Source organism: Anopheles arabiensis, chromosome 3 (assembly GCF_016920715.1).
Source record: "Anopheles arabiensis isolate DONGOLA chromosome 3, AaraD3, whole genome shotgun sequence".
In the NCBI taxonomy this organism is placed as follows: domain Eukaryota; kingdom Metazoa; phylum Arthropoda; class Insecta; order Diptera; family Culicidae; genus Anopheles; species Anopheles arabiensis.
Genome location: NC_053518.1, coordinates 22,731,109 through 22,750,468, shown reverse-complemented (window position 1 = coordinate 22,750,468; position 19,360 = coordinate 22,731,109). Strand labels below are relative to the sequence as shown.

Here is a 19,360-nt window from a genome sequence, read left to right as displayed (position 1 = left end):
AAATGCTCGCTCGGTATGGAGGTCACACGCTGTCCGACTTAAGGGAGGGAGAACTACTTAAAGCAATGCTGCAGTACACTCCTCTTCTTCAAGAAGAGCAGCCAGAATTCCTACAGAATCAGACAGAAATAAAATTGAATCCCATTCTTTACGGCAAACCAAGGACGACACCCGTTTGAAGAACGGACCGAAGATCTTGCACAACCATCAGATTCGTTTGGATTCGGCGCGTGTGTGTGTGTGTGTACGTGTGTTTTCTCCAGGTGTATAGCAGAGTTTTGAAAATGCTGTGATTGACCGATTGGCCGCATCAAACCGTACAGCTACAGACACATTTCCCGTTCCCCGCAGCTCCACTGACTAGAAAGAAACCCAAAAGCGCCCCAAAAGTTCAGCTCCAAAGGAACGTAGGTATCTTTGTAGTAGCTGGATAGCAGCGCTTACAACGCTGTTTCGCACACTGCCGACTGCTTGCTGACTTTTAAAGTGATTGGCCACGGCAGCACCGTCAAGAATGTTTGATTAATCAATTATCAAGCTTGATAAGGGTTTTCGGGCAACGAGTTGTCGAGCAACGGTGTTGGATCTCGTGCGGCTTTTCGTCTTCAGTTTGTACTGCCTTCGTTCTGGTGGATTGATTGATTTTCGGACGCTTTAAAGGTACTGCCTCCCGTTTGCACTTTAATGTTGGTGAATGTGATGTATATTATTGTTAAAGTAAATAATTATTCCCAAATACGATTAATTTGACCACAATTTCTAAAAAAAAAAACAAGATAATAATCAGAGAAATGTACACCATATTGTTGTTTCCCCTAAGAAATGAAGCTTTAATTCCTTTGAAACCCATGATTGATTTCAACTCTCATGGAGGTGTTCGCACACGTGCCTTAAAAATTTATAATCACAGAACTCATCGCAATCGATTAATTAATGCACAGAAATGTAACTGAATTTTAAAAACCCTTCTACCGAGAGTTGCGTACGCGCTTCGTAGGCATGCTAGGTTTCCCTGGTTCTCCGAATTGCTGCCTCATTTCGAGAAACAGAATTTCTAATAAATTACCGAGTTACACCGACCACAGTGAGTGCATCCCCAATTTTCCAACACCCTCCCCTATCTTACAACCGTTTAGCTTGTGGTGGTGCATTTACGTAAATGAAATTTTCAAGGAATTTCTATTTATAAAACCAAACGACCCCTAGCAGACATGCTACTCCACCCCATTACAGGTGTAGCGAGAAACCAACCGGCTGAGCCATTAGTGCAAAAAGCTCACTTTTGTGCCGGTAGCGCTAAAATCAAATCATAACCGCTACCAAAGTCCGAAATCGCACGGCGTGGCGCGAACTTCCACGACCGACCGTTCCCGCAGCAGGTCTTGTCCGTCCGCGGCTTCCCTTTAATGAAAATCAATCACCGATACACCACCATCGCCACCGCGCGCACACTTGCCACAACTACAATTCAGGCGCGCGCGCGCGAGCAAACGGAAACAATTTTCGCAACTTCATCCACCCCCGATGACCCAACGCGGGCCCACGAAAATACCTCCGGTGTTCGGCGAAAAGTTTACCGACCATCAAATCTGGGAAATTTTACCTTTGACTTCTAGGGAAGCAGGCCCGCCGCACACGGAACCAATCGATACGGAAGGGCTCAAGCGGAACCGGCGAACCCGTCCACGATGCGGCCATTCCAGGAGCCAAAATTCCGCTTCCGAACGAGCGCGGGCTTTAACTCTCCGGCTTGCCTGCACTCGTTAATTAAAATTTATTTATTTACAACTATTCAAATACCGCCGCCACCACCAGGTGCGCGGTGGGGTTTGAATACTTACATTACCAATGGTTGCTTCTGCTGTTCCTTGTCCATGGTTAACACCGCTCTTCAGCCTTCGGGAAGGGCAACAGCACGTCAAATCCTTCCGATGCACGATGACGTACGGGCGCGACCCGGTGTACGCGGAATTGTTTGAGCAGATTATGGTCCAGTTTCGTGTGTCAAAATCACATGTGGTATACACGTACAATCATCACTGTCACACAACAACGCTACGTATACGTTACAGTATCAGTCACAGAACAACACTAAGTATTCATAACGGCACTACACCGATCACAACTTGCTTGCACTGGCTGTATGGATGTATGGAACGTTTGGTGGGTATGAGAGTAGTTTGAAATTTAAGGCAAAACATAAGAAAATTAAAGTACCCGTTAAAAAAGATAATAGTTGGTCAATAATAACCCTTATGTGTATAAAACGCCGCTTAAATTTGGTATATGAATTACAAATCCTATATAAAATTAAAATAATAATAATAAATTGTTTGATTTATGACATCAATTTTACTAGCGTTCGATAAAAAGGAGAAAATATGGTAACAGAGATAAAATATACAAATGAGATTTAAATAAAATAGAAAAGGAGATCGTGCGTAGTAAAAACTCCAATGTATTCAAAAGTACAAAAAACGTGAAAAAAGAATTGTAAAAAACAGGAATTTATTGCACATCAATCGTTGTTGTAAAAATAATAGCAAAACTTAATTTGAAAAACTTAAATATTTGTATGAAACATAATAGTTGTTACTAAACCACACGAAAACTTTGCACAAACATTCCTTATTTAGTTTTGCTTGTGTATTGAGTTTGCAACGATGTTAGAGGTATCTTTACTTAAATTGATATCATATTTAGTAAGATTAGTTTATCAATAAACCGCAATATGTGTTTAACTTTCAAAACTACATTCTGCTCCCGAGTTACGCGATTTGTGCGTTCCCGAGGAATCCCGATAGCTAGAATATCAGCGTAAGTCGAATTTCACGGTTTTCGGCCAAAATCCAATTGATAACTCGGTAATTTTTTTTAAATTTAGTACTTTTATATACTTTATCTCTTCTTTGATACGATTCGTGCCGAACATGTTGATATTTTTAGCTTTTAAGTGGAGTAAATTTTAAAACAAAAATGCAATTTATACTGCATTGAACAATTCTTGAAGTAAATTATTTGACGTTTGATTTGTCAAATTTATAAAACTGCGTTTCTTTGAATCCACGTAAGTCGAGAGCCGCGTAGTTCGGGGACAGACTGTAGTCATATTAATTTCTGTCAAGATCGTAACAAAATAAGTTTACGATATTGATATTGATATTTATATTGAATTTCTGTTTGTTTTATTTTTATTTCTTGAAGTTTCCTAACATTGCCACACAACAAATAATCAATGATAAGAAGCAAATTATCTATCAAATCATAACAGCCTATTTGTGGACATGCTTGTGTCTAAATTGGTTTATTTGAATTGTGAGTGAAAATAAGAGTCTCAAACTCAACATTCACTGTCCGCTGCGGATCCAGATGGGCAACGAATCTTGTTCGGGGCCCAGGATATAAGCCGATCGCCCTAATAACTCTAATAACTGCAAATAACGTGGTCGATAAGCCGTAAACAAATGAGCTAAATAAATCCCAACAAGAGCTTAATCTGTGTTTTTTGCACAAAGTCACTTTACACGTTTTTTCACTGTATTACACACACTCATACACTACACACATTTTCAATCCAAAATCTCAGTATCACTGGAACCGTTGAAACAGTTGGTTCGCAGCAAAATTATTACCATCTTTGTTTATACCACATTTTAGTAGGATTCGCACTCACTACCACACTCCTAAAACAACGAAAGCTCAACGCAGCAGCGTTATTTACGGGCAATAAATTGCTAAACAGTAATAAATATTTAAATATCACAACCGCATAAGTAATGACTGCAACTGAGTCACCTATCGCCCCGCTTCCACCAAGCAATTCCTACGTCTCTTTTTCCATCTTTACAACACACACACACACGCAGAAGGGCCGGTCGGAACCGGAACCAAACACCGGGAAAGAAAAGAACCCTAACAATTGACCAGTCCAAAGCTAAGAAAGGCACAAAAAACGACGTTCCTCACGTACACTGAAACACTGGGGGCAACAACAAAAAAAGACGATGGACGCGGACGCACAGTGGTTCCAGAAAATTTAGGAGCCATCCAGTTCCTTCAGGAGGCCCCGGCTCCAGGTGAGAAAGATAGATCGTGAAGCCCCGGGGGCGGAAATATATTAGTTAGCTCCCTTCTGGCCGTGCTGGCTGCGGCCGACTCGGTCAACCCGAGTGTGATAGTGTGTTTTATTGTGTTACTGTGCACTTTCGGAAATATTAATCTATTTTTAATGGCTCCCGAAGAACGGTTACACAGAGTCGCGGCCACACACTAGGGCACTCTATAGCGTGCACTCTCTTTCGCTCTTTCTTGTGTCCTTTTGCGGGCAGGCAAAGCATAGTAAAACACACCAGAGCGTGCATAATTTTGCTGGAGTCCGAGGAAGGACACACACATAGTTTTACGACGGGACAGGGCTAGCATCGATCTAATTCACTTCACAGCACTGACTTAAAGAAAGATGCTGTCCCCCCTCCAATTTGTCACTTAAATCGGCATAGAACCGAAGCATCTTAACCTTAACCCAGGGATGATAATTCCCTTCCTTTTCGCAGCACTTTATCGACTGGTTGTTGGGCAGCAGTGTATAGAACCTACATGTTTTCTTCACTCTTGTTACAATTTACAAACTTTTTAGCACAAACAAACAGGCTGTTATCAACAACACACGGGTACACTAGAATCTGGCCACATTTCGCTCCGCACAGCCCCGCAGTAACAACGGTTCGTTCCGGGCCGGGTGCAGCAGCGTAACTGAGCCGCTTAAATGATATCGCACAATCCTACAGCTTCCCAACCAACACCACCAACAAACCCTTCACACACCTAGACGCGCTTGGGACAGAGAGACAGATTAGTGGTCAAATTTCTAAACCATGTCAATATTTACAGGCCACAGCCAGGTGGCCTTACGATACTTTGCTTCATTAGTATGGGTGTTCCTTCCCGTAGTGTGAAGCTACTACGGCTGAGTTGTGTTATCGTAAAGCAAATCAGCAGTAGACTCCGTGCAAGTACGTTGATCGCATAGTACGCTTTGGGCCCTGGGGACATGATCACCGTCTACGACGTCTCTCAGGCTAGGCAAGAACACCAACACAACTCCTGCGCGACTCCCGTACAAGGCTTTGCATTGAAGAGCTTGGGACAGGTGAAGGTGGCAAACGGACGGGGGTGTGGTTTACTCATTTTATTTCCCCGCTTCGTCTAATCATATAGCCCTGGTTGTTATCTGGATAGCGAAGGTGCAATGCATTCTTTCGCCACCGTCAAAGATCACCGTTTCATCGCTCGGTGTATATACACGTTAGCTCATCATTACGATGAGTTTGAGTTGGTGCAGAAACAAAATATGTGCTCACACACACTTCGCAGCAAACAGAAAAGGGTTTGTTTGACAAAACATTGGTACCGAGTGAAATTACACGCGTTCCTTCAAACCGGGAGAATCGGGATGGGGTAGACATCGTAGATAGATGTGAGATTTATCTTATTGTGTTTCCGAGTGAGTAATGCGAGCAGGGTTTCCCGAGATTATATGCAATTATTTGTACTACGTTTGGAATTGGAAGATTCAGTTGTTTTGTGTTTATGATTGTTCAGTTGTTTCCAATAACTTTGTTGATTGATTTGTTAATTTTTCATTTTTTTTTAATTTTATTTCTCTTATTTTTTCTTAATCAGCTCAATTCAATACTTCAGTTTATCAGTTGTTTATTTCTTATTGGATACTTCAGCCTTTAATTGCTCCATTCTTCCATTATCCATTCCATTTCTTTTACACTTTATTTGGTTTGTTCTTTCGTTATTTTTTATAAATTCTTTATCAGTTCTTTACCTTTTCAGTGCTTCATATATCTAGTTTTGTTATTCTTAGTTTTTTAGGATTTTGGTTGGTGTATGTGTATAATTCTTTCATCAACTAGTTCAGATTGTTTTCAGTTCTTCAGTCTTTCAGACCTGAAGTTCATTCGTTCTTTAATATTTAAGCCGTTTTTTCACTCTCTTTTCTAGCTCTATAATAAGCTGTTTTATTTATTAGTGGTCTTGTTTTTAGTTAGTTAGTGTATTAGAGTTCAATTCTTTTTTATTTTATTCTTGAGTTCTGTTATTATTGATGTTATTCTTGAAAGTAGTTTGTGCTTGTCGGAAATGTGTTTAAGTCGTCTAAGCTTAACCCATTTTTACTAAACAACTTCTACAGGTCATATAAATCATCATATATCATATAAACTTCTACAGGTGTTCTAAGATATTTAGGGTTTAAAAATAGTAAAACATGAATTGATGAGTGATAATGAATGATTTGATAAGTGCTATAGTTGTGATCAAAATTATAAAGGAATCCTTTGTTTTCCTATGTCTGCTCTCTATAACTCATTTCTAATGACAATTAAATCAAGAAATGAAATCACGTCCACTCCTGTTGGTATCAGCGCAGCTTTAAGCTACGAGATACGTAAGCTGTTCCCGGCACTCGTAGGAACGAAATTAACAATGAAAAAGCTTTGCACAATTTCAGGAAAAAGTAGAACATTTAATATTTAATTAACAATGCAATGCAATTTAACATACAGCAACTGTAAATAGCTGTTCGCTGAAACGCTAACATAAATTACAATACAGTAGAAAAGCAGTGTACGCGTGAAATGCAATTTTGTATCGCAGCAGGGGCTATATGTTAATCATTCAGATAACATTTTTAATTGTTCTGCCAAGCACCGGTACAGCGATATTCCGTACACAATGTGCTAATTTGAACACAGCATACTAATGAACTACAGCAATAATGAATTAGGAATTTAACTGACTACTAGATCCTTAAGATTCCAAATTCGAAAAAAGAGGAGTTATTTCAAAGAGCATACAAGTATAATATTTATAATTTGACTTATAATTAAAACAATACACTGTTTTCCGGCTCAGTTTTCAATGTGAACAGCATGATTCAAAACATTCAAGATGTTTTTCAACAGCTGTAATTATTTGTGACAGCTGGACTGTTGAAAAAACTTCGGGCGATTGTTGAATAATGCCGTTCACATTAGAAACTGACCCGGAAAACAGTGTGATGAGTACAGATAAAGTTTTTATAACAGAGTTAAGCTCGTTTTGTGCAAGAAAAAGGAAATTTCCGTGATGGCATTGAATAACGGAGTGAAAACACTAAAATTTCTATTTAGTTTTACTTGATGTTGAATGTTTAAATTCAAAAGGAGCGATTTCAATCAGCTTTAATGTTTTATAAATCAGCAGATAATTAACACACCTGTCTCGACCCGAATGCAAGTTGAAAATTAAATACTTACTTACCGCCTGTCGTCCTGCTACTTCATCCCGTTGCACTTCTTTACACTTTAATTTCTCATCCTTATCCGTGGACGCAAATCTTCTCAGCGTTGCAACAACTTCGTTCTTCTCATGCTTTAGAATTTTAATCGATTCTTTATTATATCTTGACTTTTCTCGCACTGCAACGCAAAGTAAAACGTTTCGCCCTTTCGCGCCAGAAGTGACGGAGTTACTTTTCCTCTGACCTCACCCTCCAGGTCTCCCCATCCATCCCAAATACATCTTTTTCTAGAAGTATTTCTGCAAATCTTCACCTGTCGCACGGCCAATTTCACGGCATGAATGGTGCACCGCTTTCTCAACGTCCTCATTATCGTCCTCCATCAGTTCCGCCAGGAATGGAATCGTTTCCGGCAGCAGCGGCGCGTAGCTTTCGCCCAGCTTGCGCGCTATTTCCGTGCACGCCTCGAGCGCGAATAATCTACCCGCGGGAAAGAAATCACACACAAACGAAGAAAAGGAGATATAATAAAAGTCGGTAATGATTATTGCGCCCACACTAAAGCGTACCCCACCCCGGTCCGTGCTTCCTGCTTACCTCACTTGCGCGTCGTTGTTGCGCGTTTTCATCAGCACCTGATAGTTGAGCTGGCGCCACAGCGAATCATCCATCACGGCCACCGCCATCTGGGCGAGACAGTCGATCACCAGCGTGCGCACTTCCGGCACCCGCACTATCAGCCCGTTCTCCAGGTGGTCCGAAACCGGCCCGAGCAGCATATCGAACCGTACCGCGTTAATAAAGTTCTGATTGTCGTACAGCACGATGCTGTACAGCGTCTTCAGCACGTACCGCAGCAGCGTGACGTTTTTCGACTCCACCTCAAAGTGCAGCTCGCTCACTGCGTCGTCGTCCCCCTCGCCAACCTTCGCACTGTTCGTTGCGTTCAGCAGCTTCACCGCGATCGCGACCAGATCGCTGGCGAACAGCACAAACAGCGACTTGAGCGCTTCCGCCACGTGGCAGCACAGATTGAAGAACGTTATCGCGCGATCGTTGCTAGACGATTCGCGGATCGACCACTCAAACACCTGGTAGAATAGCGGCCGGAACGTACTCTCCGACAGCTTCAGAATCAGCACGACGAACGCCTTGATAACGTGCGCTTCGGCCGCATCAATCGCGTCGAGCGTGTACGTATCGGTGGCCGAATTGTAGCACCGGAACTGTAGCGCCGTCAGGAACAGCTCCGTCACCTCGCTCCGGATCGCGTCGAAGCTGCTGGACTTCATCTTCCCGAACATGGTGGAAAGCAGCCCCATCAGGGGGCCGATCGCGCTCAGCTCCCCTTCGCCGATCAGCGTGTGGTAGCATTCCTCGATCGCCGGCAGCAGCACGCGCGGCGTTATCGTCGTCGTCAGACTGTCCCAGATCAGCACCAGCCGGGACAGCATGTTGCCCAACCGTGGGTCCTTCTTCTGCTCGATCATCGCGTACAGCCGGGCCAGCCCCACCAGCATCGAGCGCAGGTAGGGCGATATGAAGCGGGCTAGCGTGTCGACAATCTTCACCGTCAGCAGCACGATGCTCGAGGTGAGTATGTCGAACGGTTCGCCCGACTGCAGCTGCGCGTGCAGAAACTTGCTCACCATCGGCATAAACCTGGGCAGGAAGTTGATCGAGTACGGGCCGAGGTGGCTGCACAGCTCGCCGATGCACAGGATCAGCGAGGACAGTATCTGCGTGTTCGGGTTCCGCTTGTAGCCGTGCAGCTCCTCCATCAGCGCGGCCAGCACCGACTGCACCTTCTTCGTGTCGTACTGCGTCAGTATCTTGGACAGGTGGCGCACCGCAATGTAGCTCAGCTGCACGATCACCATCCGCTCGAACGCGGTGCCGACCACGTGCTGCTCCTCGTACAGGCCCTGCACCAGCTCGACCAGTGGATCGAACAGCTTGAGCAGCCCCGGATAGTGGCTGTCGTTGAAGTAGTCCTGCTTGTACTGCAGCTTGTTGTTGAGCAGCTCGATCACCTTGCGCCGCACCATCAGGAAGCGATGCTTCAGCAGTCCATGCACCACGATGATCAGCGTGTCGGCCGAAAGCAGCGAGATGGTGCTCTCCAGTATGTCGTAGCAGTTGTTCAGCATGGCGCGCCAGTACAGCGGTATCTTCTCGTCCGAACCGTCCTCCTTCAGCTTGTCCAGCATCTTCGACACCGCTTTCACGTACGTCAGTATGCCCACGATCAGGTTCTGGTAGTACTTTTTCATGCCGAGCGTTTCCTCCTCGTTCAGCTGGGCGATCTTGTTGATCACAAACACCGTCGACAGCAACCCACCGACGAACTGCACCAGCGAGTACTTAAAGTGCTTCAGCTGTCTGCCCGTGTGCGTTTTCACGTTAAAGATCGACCCATCCACCACGTCCAGCTCCATCGGGCCCAGGTCGCTCTTGCGCTTCTCAATCTCCATCGGCAGATCGCGCAGATAGTCGACCAGGTACGTGCACGTCTGTATGATGACCGTCGGTTCGAACTCGCGCGCAATCAGCAGCGCCACCTCCATGCGCTTGGACAGTTCGCTGCCGGCCAGCTCCGCATCCGCCCGCGATTTGGCCGGATTGCGCCGCTCCGCCTTCTGGCCGCCCTTCATCACGTCCGACTCGATCAGCACGCCCAGAAACACCCACAGATACTCGGCGGGGCCGAGCGTTTGCAGCAGCTTCACGTACAGCAGGATGCGCCGATGCTCCGGCACGTCCAGTATGATGTCGGAGAAGATCTTCAGTATCGGCACCACCTGCTCCATCTGGGCGGCGGTGGGCGCTGCCGACGTGGCGGCTCCCTCCCCACCACCACCACCACCACCACCACCACCACCACCACCACCACCACCACCACCACCACCGAGCGCAATCGTCGGTATGATCGTTTCGATGATCTTCGAGATGATCTGGAAGCTGTACGCATCGTCCTGCCGCACGATCGACGACCCGACGAAGGTGAAGATTTCCATCATATTGTGCAGCACCTGGTCGGGCACGTAGCGGGCCACGTGCGCCAGCAGCAGCAGCGCGTGATGGTGCGTCTGCGGGTTCTGCGTCCCCCGGATGCACTGCACAATCTGCTCCACCTTGAACGTGCCGCCAGCGTTCGCAAACGGTGCCGACCCGACGGCCGGGCTCTCGTGCTCCACCTTCTGGATGCAGTGCAGCAGCAGCGCTAGGACGATCTGCTTCACGTACTCCACCGCCGACTGCTCCTCAAAGTCCAGACAGTACTTCAGGCACTCGAACAGCTTCGGCACGAGCAGCTGCGCGTTGGCGAGCTTGCGCTTGTTCTGCAAATGCTCCAGCAGCGTCACGCCACACTTCCACACGGTCGAGCTGAGCACGCGCTCGGACGGTGCGATCGCGATCGATTTGCGCCCCCTGCCCGGCTGCTTCCCGGTCGCGTCGTCCCGCGCCCGCCCGTCGTACATGGCGCACAGCATGTCGACCACCACCTCCGCATCGATCGCGCTGCTCTTGAACAGCTTCCCGGTGGCGGCGTTCGTTTCCGGATGCTCGGACAGCGTCGTGGCCGCTACGACACACTGCAGCACCTCCTGGGCGTACGCTTTCGGCAGCGTTTCGAAAACTTCGCCCGCGAGCGCATCGATCATCGCGATGGCGGGTGTGCAAAGTTTCCGCTCCGACGCCAGGCAGAGCGGTTTGTCGCACCGAATGGCGAGCGTTACCAGCCGCTGGCAGATCGCACTGCCCGGCAGATGCGCCACTATGTCCAGATTGAAGCGCGTCAGCAGCAGCTGCACCACCCGCGACTCGTACGCATCGAACACGGGCTGGCTGGCGGCGGCGTTCACGCGCTCGATGATGCTGACACCCTTCGAGGCGCAGCTCAGCAGCACGTGCGGATCGTCCAGCAGCTTCAGCAGGTCCACGATGCCGCACACGATGTACGTCGGGGTGCTCGGGTCGACGATGCGCGCCACGAAGCTTTCCATCACCGGCTGCAGCGGGTGCCCGTCGCCTTCCTCTTCCTCCAGCGAAAAGATCGCAAACACTACCAGCGCCAGCTGCTCCCCGTCCATCGTGAGCTCTTCGCGCCGCTTGTACATTCGCTTCACGAAGCCGTTGAACGCTTTCGACAGCCCGTTGCGCTTGCGCAGCCCCACGATCAGCTGGAGCGTGCGCATGGTGCATTCGCGCACCACCGCCGAGCCGGACGTGAGCGACAGGAGTACGTTTATCAGTGCGCTTTCCGTGACCGTGCAGCCCGATTCCTCCTGGCTCACCTGCTCGAGCAGCGTGTTCAGCAAGCGCTGACAGCGGATCTGCAGCTTCGCGTTGATAAGAAAGTTGTCCGCATCGTCCTTCGAGCCCGGCTCGATCAGGTGGGCGGTGTAAAAGTGGGACAGAAACTCGATCCGATCCACCAGCTGCGGGTACAGCCGCGACAGGTAGCTTTTCAGCAGCTCGCCAAAGATGGACCGCACAGCCCCGTGGTGCGGATCGATCGTGCAGTACTGTTCGAGCAGTACGGCGAAAATGCGCAGCCGCAGCTTCAGCGACACACACTGCCGCCCGAAGTTCATCGCCCCGATCGGCTCGAACTGGACGCGCTCGAGGATGTACCGGATCGGCACGGTAAGCAGATCCTGCGGCAGCTGATTATCCTGCAGACACTGAATGTCCGACGTGGGTGCGTATCGGAAGCGATGGTTTTGCAGCTGCCGGACCGCATAGTCCAGCACACGGTCCGCCTGGCCGACGGTGCATGGGGTGGGCAGCGCGGACGACAGCAGCAATATGTTGAAGCACATCTGCACCGGATTGGTGCACTGGCCGGCCTCGAGCAGCGTGCTCAGCATCAGTTCGCAGTTCTCCTTATTGCCGTAGAACCGAGCGACCAGGTACTGCTTCGCAAAGCTCGTCGACAGCAGCGCTTTGGCGTTCCTCTGCCCGACGGGATCGTTTCCAATTGGAAAGAGCAGCGGATACAGTGCGATAATGATCTGATTTACATTCCCCCGCCCGTACACCACCCTATCGGTCAGCAGTTCGATTACGCGCGGCGTTACTTTGGCCCACCGTGTCTGATTGGCCGCACACTTGAGCACCAGCTGGCTCAGCCGGCTAATTAGCTCGTCCGTCCCGACCACCACAATCAGCTCTTGCGGATCGATCTTCAGAAGCTCCTCAATCACCTCGCAGCTACTGTCCGCCAGCCGCTCCCGCACACTGTCCCGCAGCAGATCGACCTGGCCCGTGCTCTTCAGCTTCATCGCGCGCAGGTTTTCCACCAGATACTGGACCGCGTGCGCCCGCCGGTCGGCATCGTAATGGAAGAGGCTTTCGAACACGTTCGTTTCGTTCTCGTCGTACGATGCCTGCAGCAGGAAGCCTTAAAGAGTGGACGAGCAAGCAAAAATAGCAACCAATTGCAACGAAACACAAGAGCGTGTAACACACTTACCCAGCACGTTGCGCAGCGCGTTCCGCTTCTTGGGCGAGTACTGCTCCTGGCCCTTCATGATGCGCTTCACGACCTTGTCGAACGCTCCCGGGTACTGGCGCTCGAAGCTTTTCAGATACTCCGAGTACCACTGGGTCACGTGCTGGTCCCTGCTCACAAAATCGTCCTCCTCCTCGCTGTCCAGCTCGATCGTATCGTCGCTGTTGGCGGCGACCGCCTTCTTCTCCGGCACGTCCTTGTGGAAGTATGAGTCCAGCACACATCTGCAACGAAACGATTCAATCCAATCAAAACGCGCTTGCAATGAGAGCTGCTTACAAACGAATGCTTCCACTTACTGTACGATCACCTCCGCCTCCACCTCAGTGAGCTGAATTTCCAGCATCAGCTGCTCGCAGAACCCGCTGTACAGCTTGAGCGCACCCTTGGTGCAGCAGATTTCGTTCAGACACTTTTCCAGAAGCTTCCGGTACAGCACGAGCACATCGACACCGTCCGCCTTGACGGTGCACAGGGTCGGGGCAAGCCATTTGCAGCGCCGGATCTCGCCCATCAGCTCCCTCGACAGCGTAGCCAAGCGTTCGTGCTGCGTCTGGAAGATCAGCACCAGCAGCATGGTCGCTTCGGCCGTCAGGGCCGGCAGCTGCACCGCTATCACCCGCCGGGCCAGATAGTCGACCGTCAGCTGGGCCAGGCTCGCCTTCATCACCAGCTGCCCGACGATCATGAACGAACCGGCGGCGAAATCGATCGCACGCGACGCCAGCCCCTTGCCGACGGTGTGTAGCACGGCAGTGACGTGGTTTTCCGACACCGTCTCCGCACTGTGCAGCATTCCCAGCGCGGTGGTGCAGTAAAACGCGAAGGTGGCCTGCAGGGCGTTCGCCCTCCCGGCCAGCTCCTCAACCGCACCGGTGAGGAAGCTACCGTATTGCTGCAGAAACCCCGGATGGCTCACGCAGTGGTCGATGATGGTGCGCTTGGCCGGTGGTACGCCCGATTTGCCCACGGCCGCCAGAAACGCTAGCCGGTCGTTCACCTCCTCGATCTGCATCGTTTGCACGCAGCGCACGAAGATGCGCGTCTCGTGAAACGGCAGAATGAGATGCACGAACAGCTCCCGGTTGTACTTGTGGATCTCGAAGCGACGGATCAACCACTCCAGGCACTTGTGCGCCGGCTGCAGCATAAAGTACGGCGAGAGGTGGTAGAAAAACCGCCGGATGTTGCCATCGAGCTGCTCGTTCACCTCGCGGTTTTCGACGGAGCGTTGCAGATCCATCGCGCGCTTGTCGAACAGCGTGTCCTCGAACTGAGCGAACGCGCCATGCATTTGGGTAAGCTCCTCCAGGCCGCTCACACCGATGTCGTAAATTACTTCCCGATCCTTGGAGGCGGCTTCCTTCGCGTCGAACAGAATCGAGGCCGTGCGGCGCGCGTCCACCGGGGCGGACGTTTGCGGTGCGGCCAAGCGTTGTAGCTGTGCTGCTAGTCCGGTAGCCATCGTTGCCGTACGGTTGGGACTAAATTACAATGAAAGACTGCCAATTACACCTTTCTTTTTTAATTGAACTACACTCACTGCCGGGCTACATGCGGCACATTCCAAACACGTGCTATTTGTTTATGTTGTGCTTTGACGTTTCCACCAGACGATGCGAGCTGACAGTTTACGATATAACCCAAGAAAGAAAATAAGCACAGTGGGAAAATGGCTGGTTAAAATTTAATTCATAAAATTTTAACTATTTCGACCAATTATTGGACTTAGCTGTGGCTTCCAAATTTTTTATATCGAAAGTCAACAACCAGGTTGAAAGATTATTCACTTCAGACGATTTCAACTTCACGAAGAGTAACAAATCGTCTCGTGCCAGTGGCGAATAAAATCGTAAAACTTTTTAAAAAGCTCAAATTATGTTATCAAATAAATAGAAGTGAATTAAAAAAAGTTCCATCATAGAAACATACTTAAAGTACAAAACAGATGCGTTATGAACAAATGTGTTTGTTCGAGAAAAAAAACCCGGGTATGTAGGGTAACAATCTTCTATGCGGCATACAACGAGAGATTCCATGCAGAGTAATAAAAATGGTTAAAATAAATAAATAAAAAAAACTAGCATCAAAATAGCACCCGCATCACCACGGGTAAATTTTTTGAGGTAAAAGTAAACGACCGCAAAGCAGTTGTAGCGCCGGATAAGTAAGTAAAAGTAAATAATACAAACATTAACACGCTACAATATCAGTCGTCTCTCAAAAAAAAAGAGACGAACAACTTTGGGAAAACCGTGGGACACCTACCGAGCCTAAATAAATGACAATGATGAGAACTCGAAATCAAAATTAAATCAATTATTTTATCGAACAGTTTTTTTTAAATCTTCAACCGCCAACGGTGATATTTAAATTTAAATGATTTTTTTAACGATCAATTCGTAGAATCAGCATAAATGACATTTTATTCTTAATATGGAACGTTAAAGTTTTACGGACACATTTTTTGGGTTTCAAATAACCAAATCGCTCAAAACCGCGTGTTGCCTATTTGAAGAGTACAGCCCGGGCAAACAAAAAGCTTCGGCACGATAAACAAAAAACGATCCTTAAAACAGCATAAGTCTAGGAAATTAATCACGCATCTAGCATAAGCCGAATTATAGGAAATTAATCACGCATTTGGTAAAGGTAAAAAAAATATCGCAAGCTAGGTGAAATACCAACTTACAAATATTAGGAACATTCATGCAGCTGAACAAACTTTGAGCAGAATAAGAATTCATTTTATAACACACTTCAACATAGGAGATTTAAGACATCCTTGAAATCCTTGATTTAAGACAATCTAAAATAAATTCTAGCGAAGGAAAATAAGATAAACACAAATGCGCGATCGCCTAACGTATGTTCGCTGTGCAATAAACAGCATCCACTAAACATCCAAATGCAAAACCTAAATAAATTTTGGCTGTAAAAGGTGTTTTACAGAATGATGCCATGAACGATTCGACATACACACGGCACAGCCAAATACCGGCCAAGCGAGTCAAAAAAAAAAAAAGAAGTAAAAACAAATCTATCCAACATAAAGGATAAACCGGGCAAACATTTACAACATCGGTTCTCGCGCAAAAAGAAGGAGAAAACGATATGAACGGCTACGAAGATAAGGAAAAAATTACCCGGGAAAATCGGGAGAGTATGCGAAGAAAAATAGAATATAAGGAATTTTCGAATTGTTTTTAAACATTCGCTATTAAGATCTCAAACCGTAAAGATCACGTGTGGCTGTGTCGAATATCTTTCTTTAAAAATGTTTAAAAGGTGGTACTAATATGGGCATGAAGATAAGGAAAAATTTACCCCGGAAAATTGAGAGATCGTGGGAAAAAATAGAATATAAGGAATTTATTAATTGCTTACAAACATTTGCAATTCAGATCTCAAACCGTAAAGATCAAGTGTGTCAGTGTCAGAAAATCTTTCTTTAAAAATATTTAAAAGGTGGTACTGCCAGTGCGTTGGCAACGGTCACGCTCAGTCGTCAGGTAGAGCCAATAAGGTCTTGCAAACGCCTCGAAGTTTTATAAACGGATAAAGCGCAGAATGAAATATAAGACAGAGTTTAAGTTTTAAATCATGACTTACTATTCAGTTTTCAAACCATACGGTCACGCTCGTCCAACTCGTGTAGGAATATTTCCTTGTGCATTGGAAATAATAAGATCAGCCTGTAATGAAGCTGATGAGCATAATAAGTAAAGTCCCAGCGGTGTTGTTAAATTTAATTTTATATAAAAACCTTCATTGCTTGAAACACAAACACATACTCAATCTAACGTCAATTTTGAATTTCGCGTGACATTTGCACTTTGGGAAACACCGACAGTTTGTTTTGCACCGGGAAAACACCGACAGCTCCAGTTTGACAGGTGAAGTTGTTTACAAACCGCGTATGCGGGTTACTGCGTTCGCCATTGCTGTATCAGCAAGAACGCCAAGTTCAACCAATATTTCATCAACTCCTGTCGCATTGCACGGTAATTATAGCTTATATTACACTTTTCCCATTTAACTGTGTCTGCCCTGTTTGCTAGCCTGCATAAACAATTTTGCCTTTAATTTTGTTCCATCTTAAACTGCGTCACAGTTCCGTGCCGTTCATCTTGCCCGTCCGCATTCGACAGCCACCACCAACATGATCGACCGTACCTCTGCAGAGGAAGAGATCAGTCGGGCGATCAACAGTGCGATGGGCTACACGATGAACGCGACAGAGTACTTCAACGGTTTGGACAATGGTTCGTTCACGTCAACCGTGGCTGGTGCTACCGCCTCAAAACCGATGGGCCGTGGACGTGGCGTTGTCGACGTATCGCACAGCCGGCTGGAGGAAATCCGTCTAGCCGCACGCATCAGTCGTCTCCAGGCGCAAAACTACCCGATGGGGCATCTGCCAACGACGCGTGAAATATTGGCCGGAGATCGGGCGGCCGAAATCACCGCCGGTCTGCGTACGCTCGGTATCCACAGCACGGACAGCCAGCTTAGCAGCCGTACCACCATACCGACCGTTGTCAAGGAAAAGATACGCGTCGATGGAAAGGTGCCTTTGATCCTGGACGGTGATTTGTTTCACCAGCGCTACTGCTCGGAAGAGGAGGATGAAGATGACGAGTCACAAAGTGCGTCACCGAAACCGGTCGAAAACATGAAATACGATCCATCGAAACCGCTCACCGTGCTGTTTCCGACGATTGTCGAATTTCGACAGCCGATACACGACCCGGAATCAAGCGGAAGTGAGCTGAACACAAGCGTCACTAGTTCCGCCAGCTCCAGCTCCTCGAAAAACAGCTCAAGACGAGGTAAGAAAAAGAAGTGGACCAAAGTGCCGGTAGACATGGTACTGTCCTCCTCCAGGCATATCGGGCGTGAGGATGGGGATGTTGTTTGCGGTGGTCCACCGCTGCCGCCCCACAGCACCTACCGAAGTCGCACCGTGTACAGTGCGGAAGGGATGCGAAACATCAAATGAGAAGGGCACGGTGGGTGAGCCTTTTTTAATGGAGCCTGTTCCAGTTTTTTTTTTACAGAAATACTAGAGTAATAGATTTTAGAATAATGCCGATAGCAAGGGATAGCGAAGAGGAAACGGAATAGGATATGTTCAGCGATTTATTCGGCGATCGCGTATTGGAAAAGGGTTTTATAAAATTACTGGGCAATATTATTAAACATTATGATGGTCCCTGCTACACAGTTAGGCAACATCCGAAGTGGTTTTCAAGGTGATTGTTCTTGAAAGCAAGCCCCAAAATAGCGTGTAAATGGGTAAAGAAGCGAATCGATGTCTTGTGATTAGAATTTTGGCATCGTTTGTCGATAAGAAGGTGGATTAGGTTGATACACAGGTTTACAGGTCGAAAAAATGAACTCCATAGAGAACTTTTTCATACAACTGAAGCAAACAGCAAGTATGAATTCGATTTTTGGATGTGTACATCGCAAGAATATAACATGCCTGATATATACCGTCTTTTCAGGGCCGTTTTCATACATAAGGAGCTATGCTGTCTATCAAATTCAGGCCTTATTGGACAGCAGGCTCAATACAAGGACACTGATATTAGTGAAACCGATCAAATAAGCATAAAATTCACACCATTATAAGAATCCATGCAAAGAATGCCAATATTCAGCCATATACAAGGAAAATTCACTGTCAATACAGAACAATAACACTTAGTTGCAAATGAAATCGTTTAATAGGCCAACAAATAGGGGGATTTAAATTGTAACGGTCCCGTAGTACAATCGTCAACTCATACGACTTAACAACATACCCTTCATGGGCTCAATCCTCATATGGACCGTCTCCCCGTAGCAAGGACGAAACTAACTATAAAATTCGAACGCCTCTATACAAGTCCGGCAAGAAATTACTCCAAATAGAAGCAGAAGAGAAGAACCAGGGCACTGCTCTAAGCGAAACCGAGCAAAAGATTTAAAATGTCATATCATAACAAGAATTCGATGCAACCATTTAGCCATACACACAGTGCAGAATCACTAAAGCAATAGCACTTTGTTGGGAATTAAATAGGAGAATAGGCCATCTTCAGAATTGGATCAATAACACCCTTCTACAGGCTAAAAGGGAGCGGTCCCGTGGTACAGTCATCAACTCGCACAACTTAACAACATACCCATCTTAGGTTCTCAAGCCCAGAATGGACCTTCCTCCCCTTGTAGCAAGGACCCTGACTATCCGGCTGCGTAGTACTGAATAAGTCTCGAAAGCGCCTGTCATGTCCGCATATGACGTTACGCCCAAATAGAAGAGGAAGTTCATGTAAAAACCGAACCATTTGTTCATGTTCATCATGTAAAATCACAGAGAGTTTATATAAACGTTAAGCAACGAAAGAACCAAGTACGGACTGTGATTCGATTCTTCCATGTAACGTTAGGCACTCTTCTAGTTGCTTTGAAACGGTCCCAAATGAATTATCTGAAAATAATTGTTTCTGAATTATATTACTATTGTCATGAAAATGTAAAGCGTCCAGCTTAATTCGTCCAAA

General features: G+C 47.0%; 3 protein-coding genes across 7 annotated transcripts in view; 1 reads left to right on the top strand and 2 right to left on the bottom strand.

The window, feature by feature from the left end:
* LOC120901535 (zinc transporter 2) overlaps window positions 1–4,757 on the bottom strand; it is a 34,568-nt gene extending 29,811 nt beyond the window's left edge. Inside the window, exons 1-3 of one of the 4 annotated variants that reach the window (XM_040309554.1) lie at window positions 4,597–4,757; window positions 3,633–3,683; window positions 1,842–2,139 (exon numbers count right to left, since the gene is read on the bottom strand). In XM_040309554.1, the coding sequence (XP_040165488.1) occupies window positions 1,842–1,876 (35 nt within the window). In that variant the 5' untranslated portion in view covers window positions 1,877–2,139; window positions 3,633–3,683; window positions 4,597–4,757. Of the gene's footprint in view, window positions 1–1,841; window positions 2,140–3,632; window positions 3,684–4,516 lie in introns of all 4 variants that reach the window. The other 3 variants (XM_040309557.1, XM_040309553.1, XM_040309556.1) reach the window with 3 other exon arrangements.
* Window positions 4,758–7,417: 2,660 nt separating this feature from the next.
* LOC120901847 (HEAT repeat-containing protein 1 homolog) lies at window positions 7,418–14,412 on the bottom strand. 2 transcript variants are annotated; one of them, XM_040310171.1, is made up of 5 exons: window positions 13,109–14,412; window positions 12,771–13,033; window positions 10,200–12,698; window positions 7,889–10,157; window positions 7,418–7,771 (listed from the first exon to the last, which is right to left on the bottom strand). In XM_040310171.1, the coding sequence occupies exons 1-5, from the start codon at window positions 14,272–14,274 to the stop codon at window positions 7,579–7,581; spliced, it is 6,390 nt and encodes a 2,129-aa protein (XP_040166105.1). In that variant the 5' UTR covers window positions 14,275–14,412; the 3' UTR covers window positions 7,418–7,578. The 2 variants fall into 2 exon arrangements, with proteins under 2 accessions (XP_040166105.1, XP_040166106.1); XM_040310172.1 differs by having other exon boundaries at window positions 7,889–10,151.
* A 2,297-nt stretch (window positions 14,413–16,709) lies between these two features.
* Window positions 16,710–19,331, top strand: LOC120901800. The gene is made up of 2 exons (XM_040310062.1): window positions 16,710–16,813; window positions 16,924–19,331. Exon 2 carries the CDS (start codon window positions 16,972–16,974, stop codon window positions 17,809–17,811), a length of 840 nt encoding a protein of 279 aa, XP_040165996.1. The 5' UTR covers window positions 16,710–16,813; window positions 16,924–16,971; the 3' UTR covers window positions 17,812–19,331.
* The last annotated feature ends 29 nt before the right edge of the window (window positions 19,332–19,360 follow it).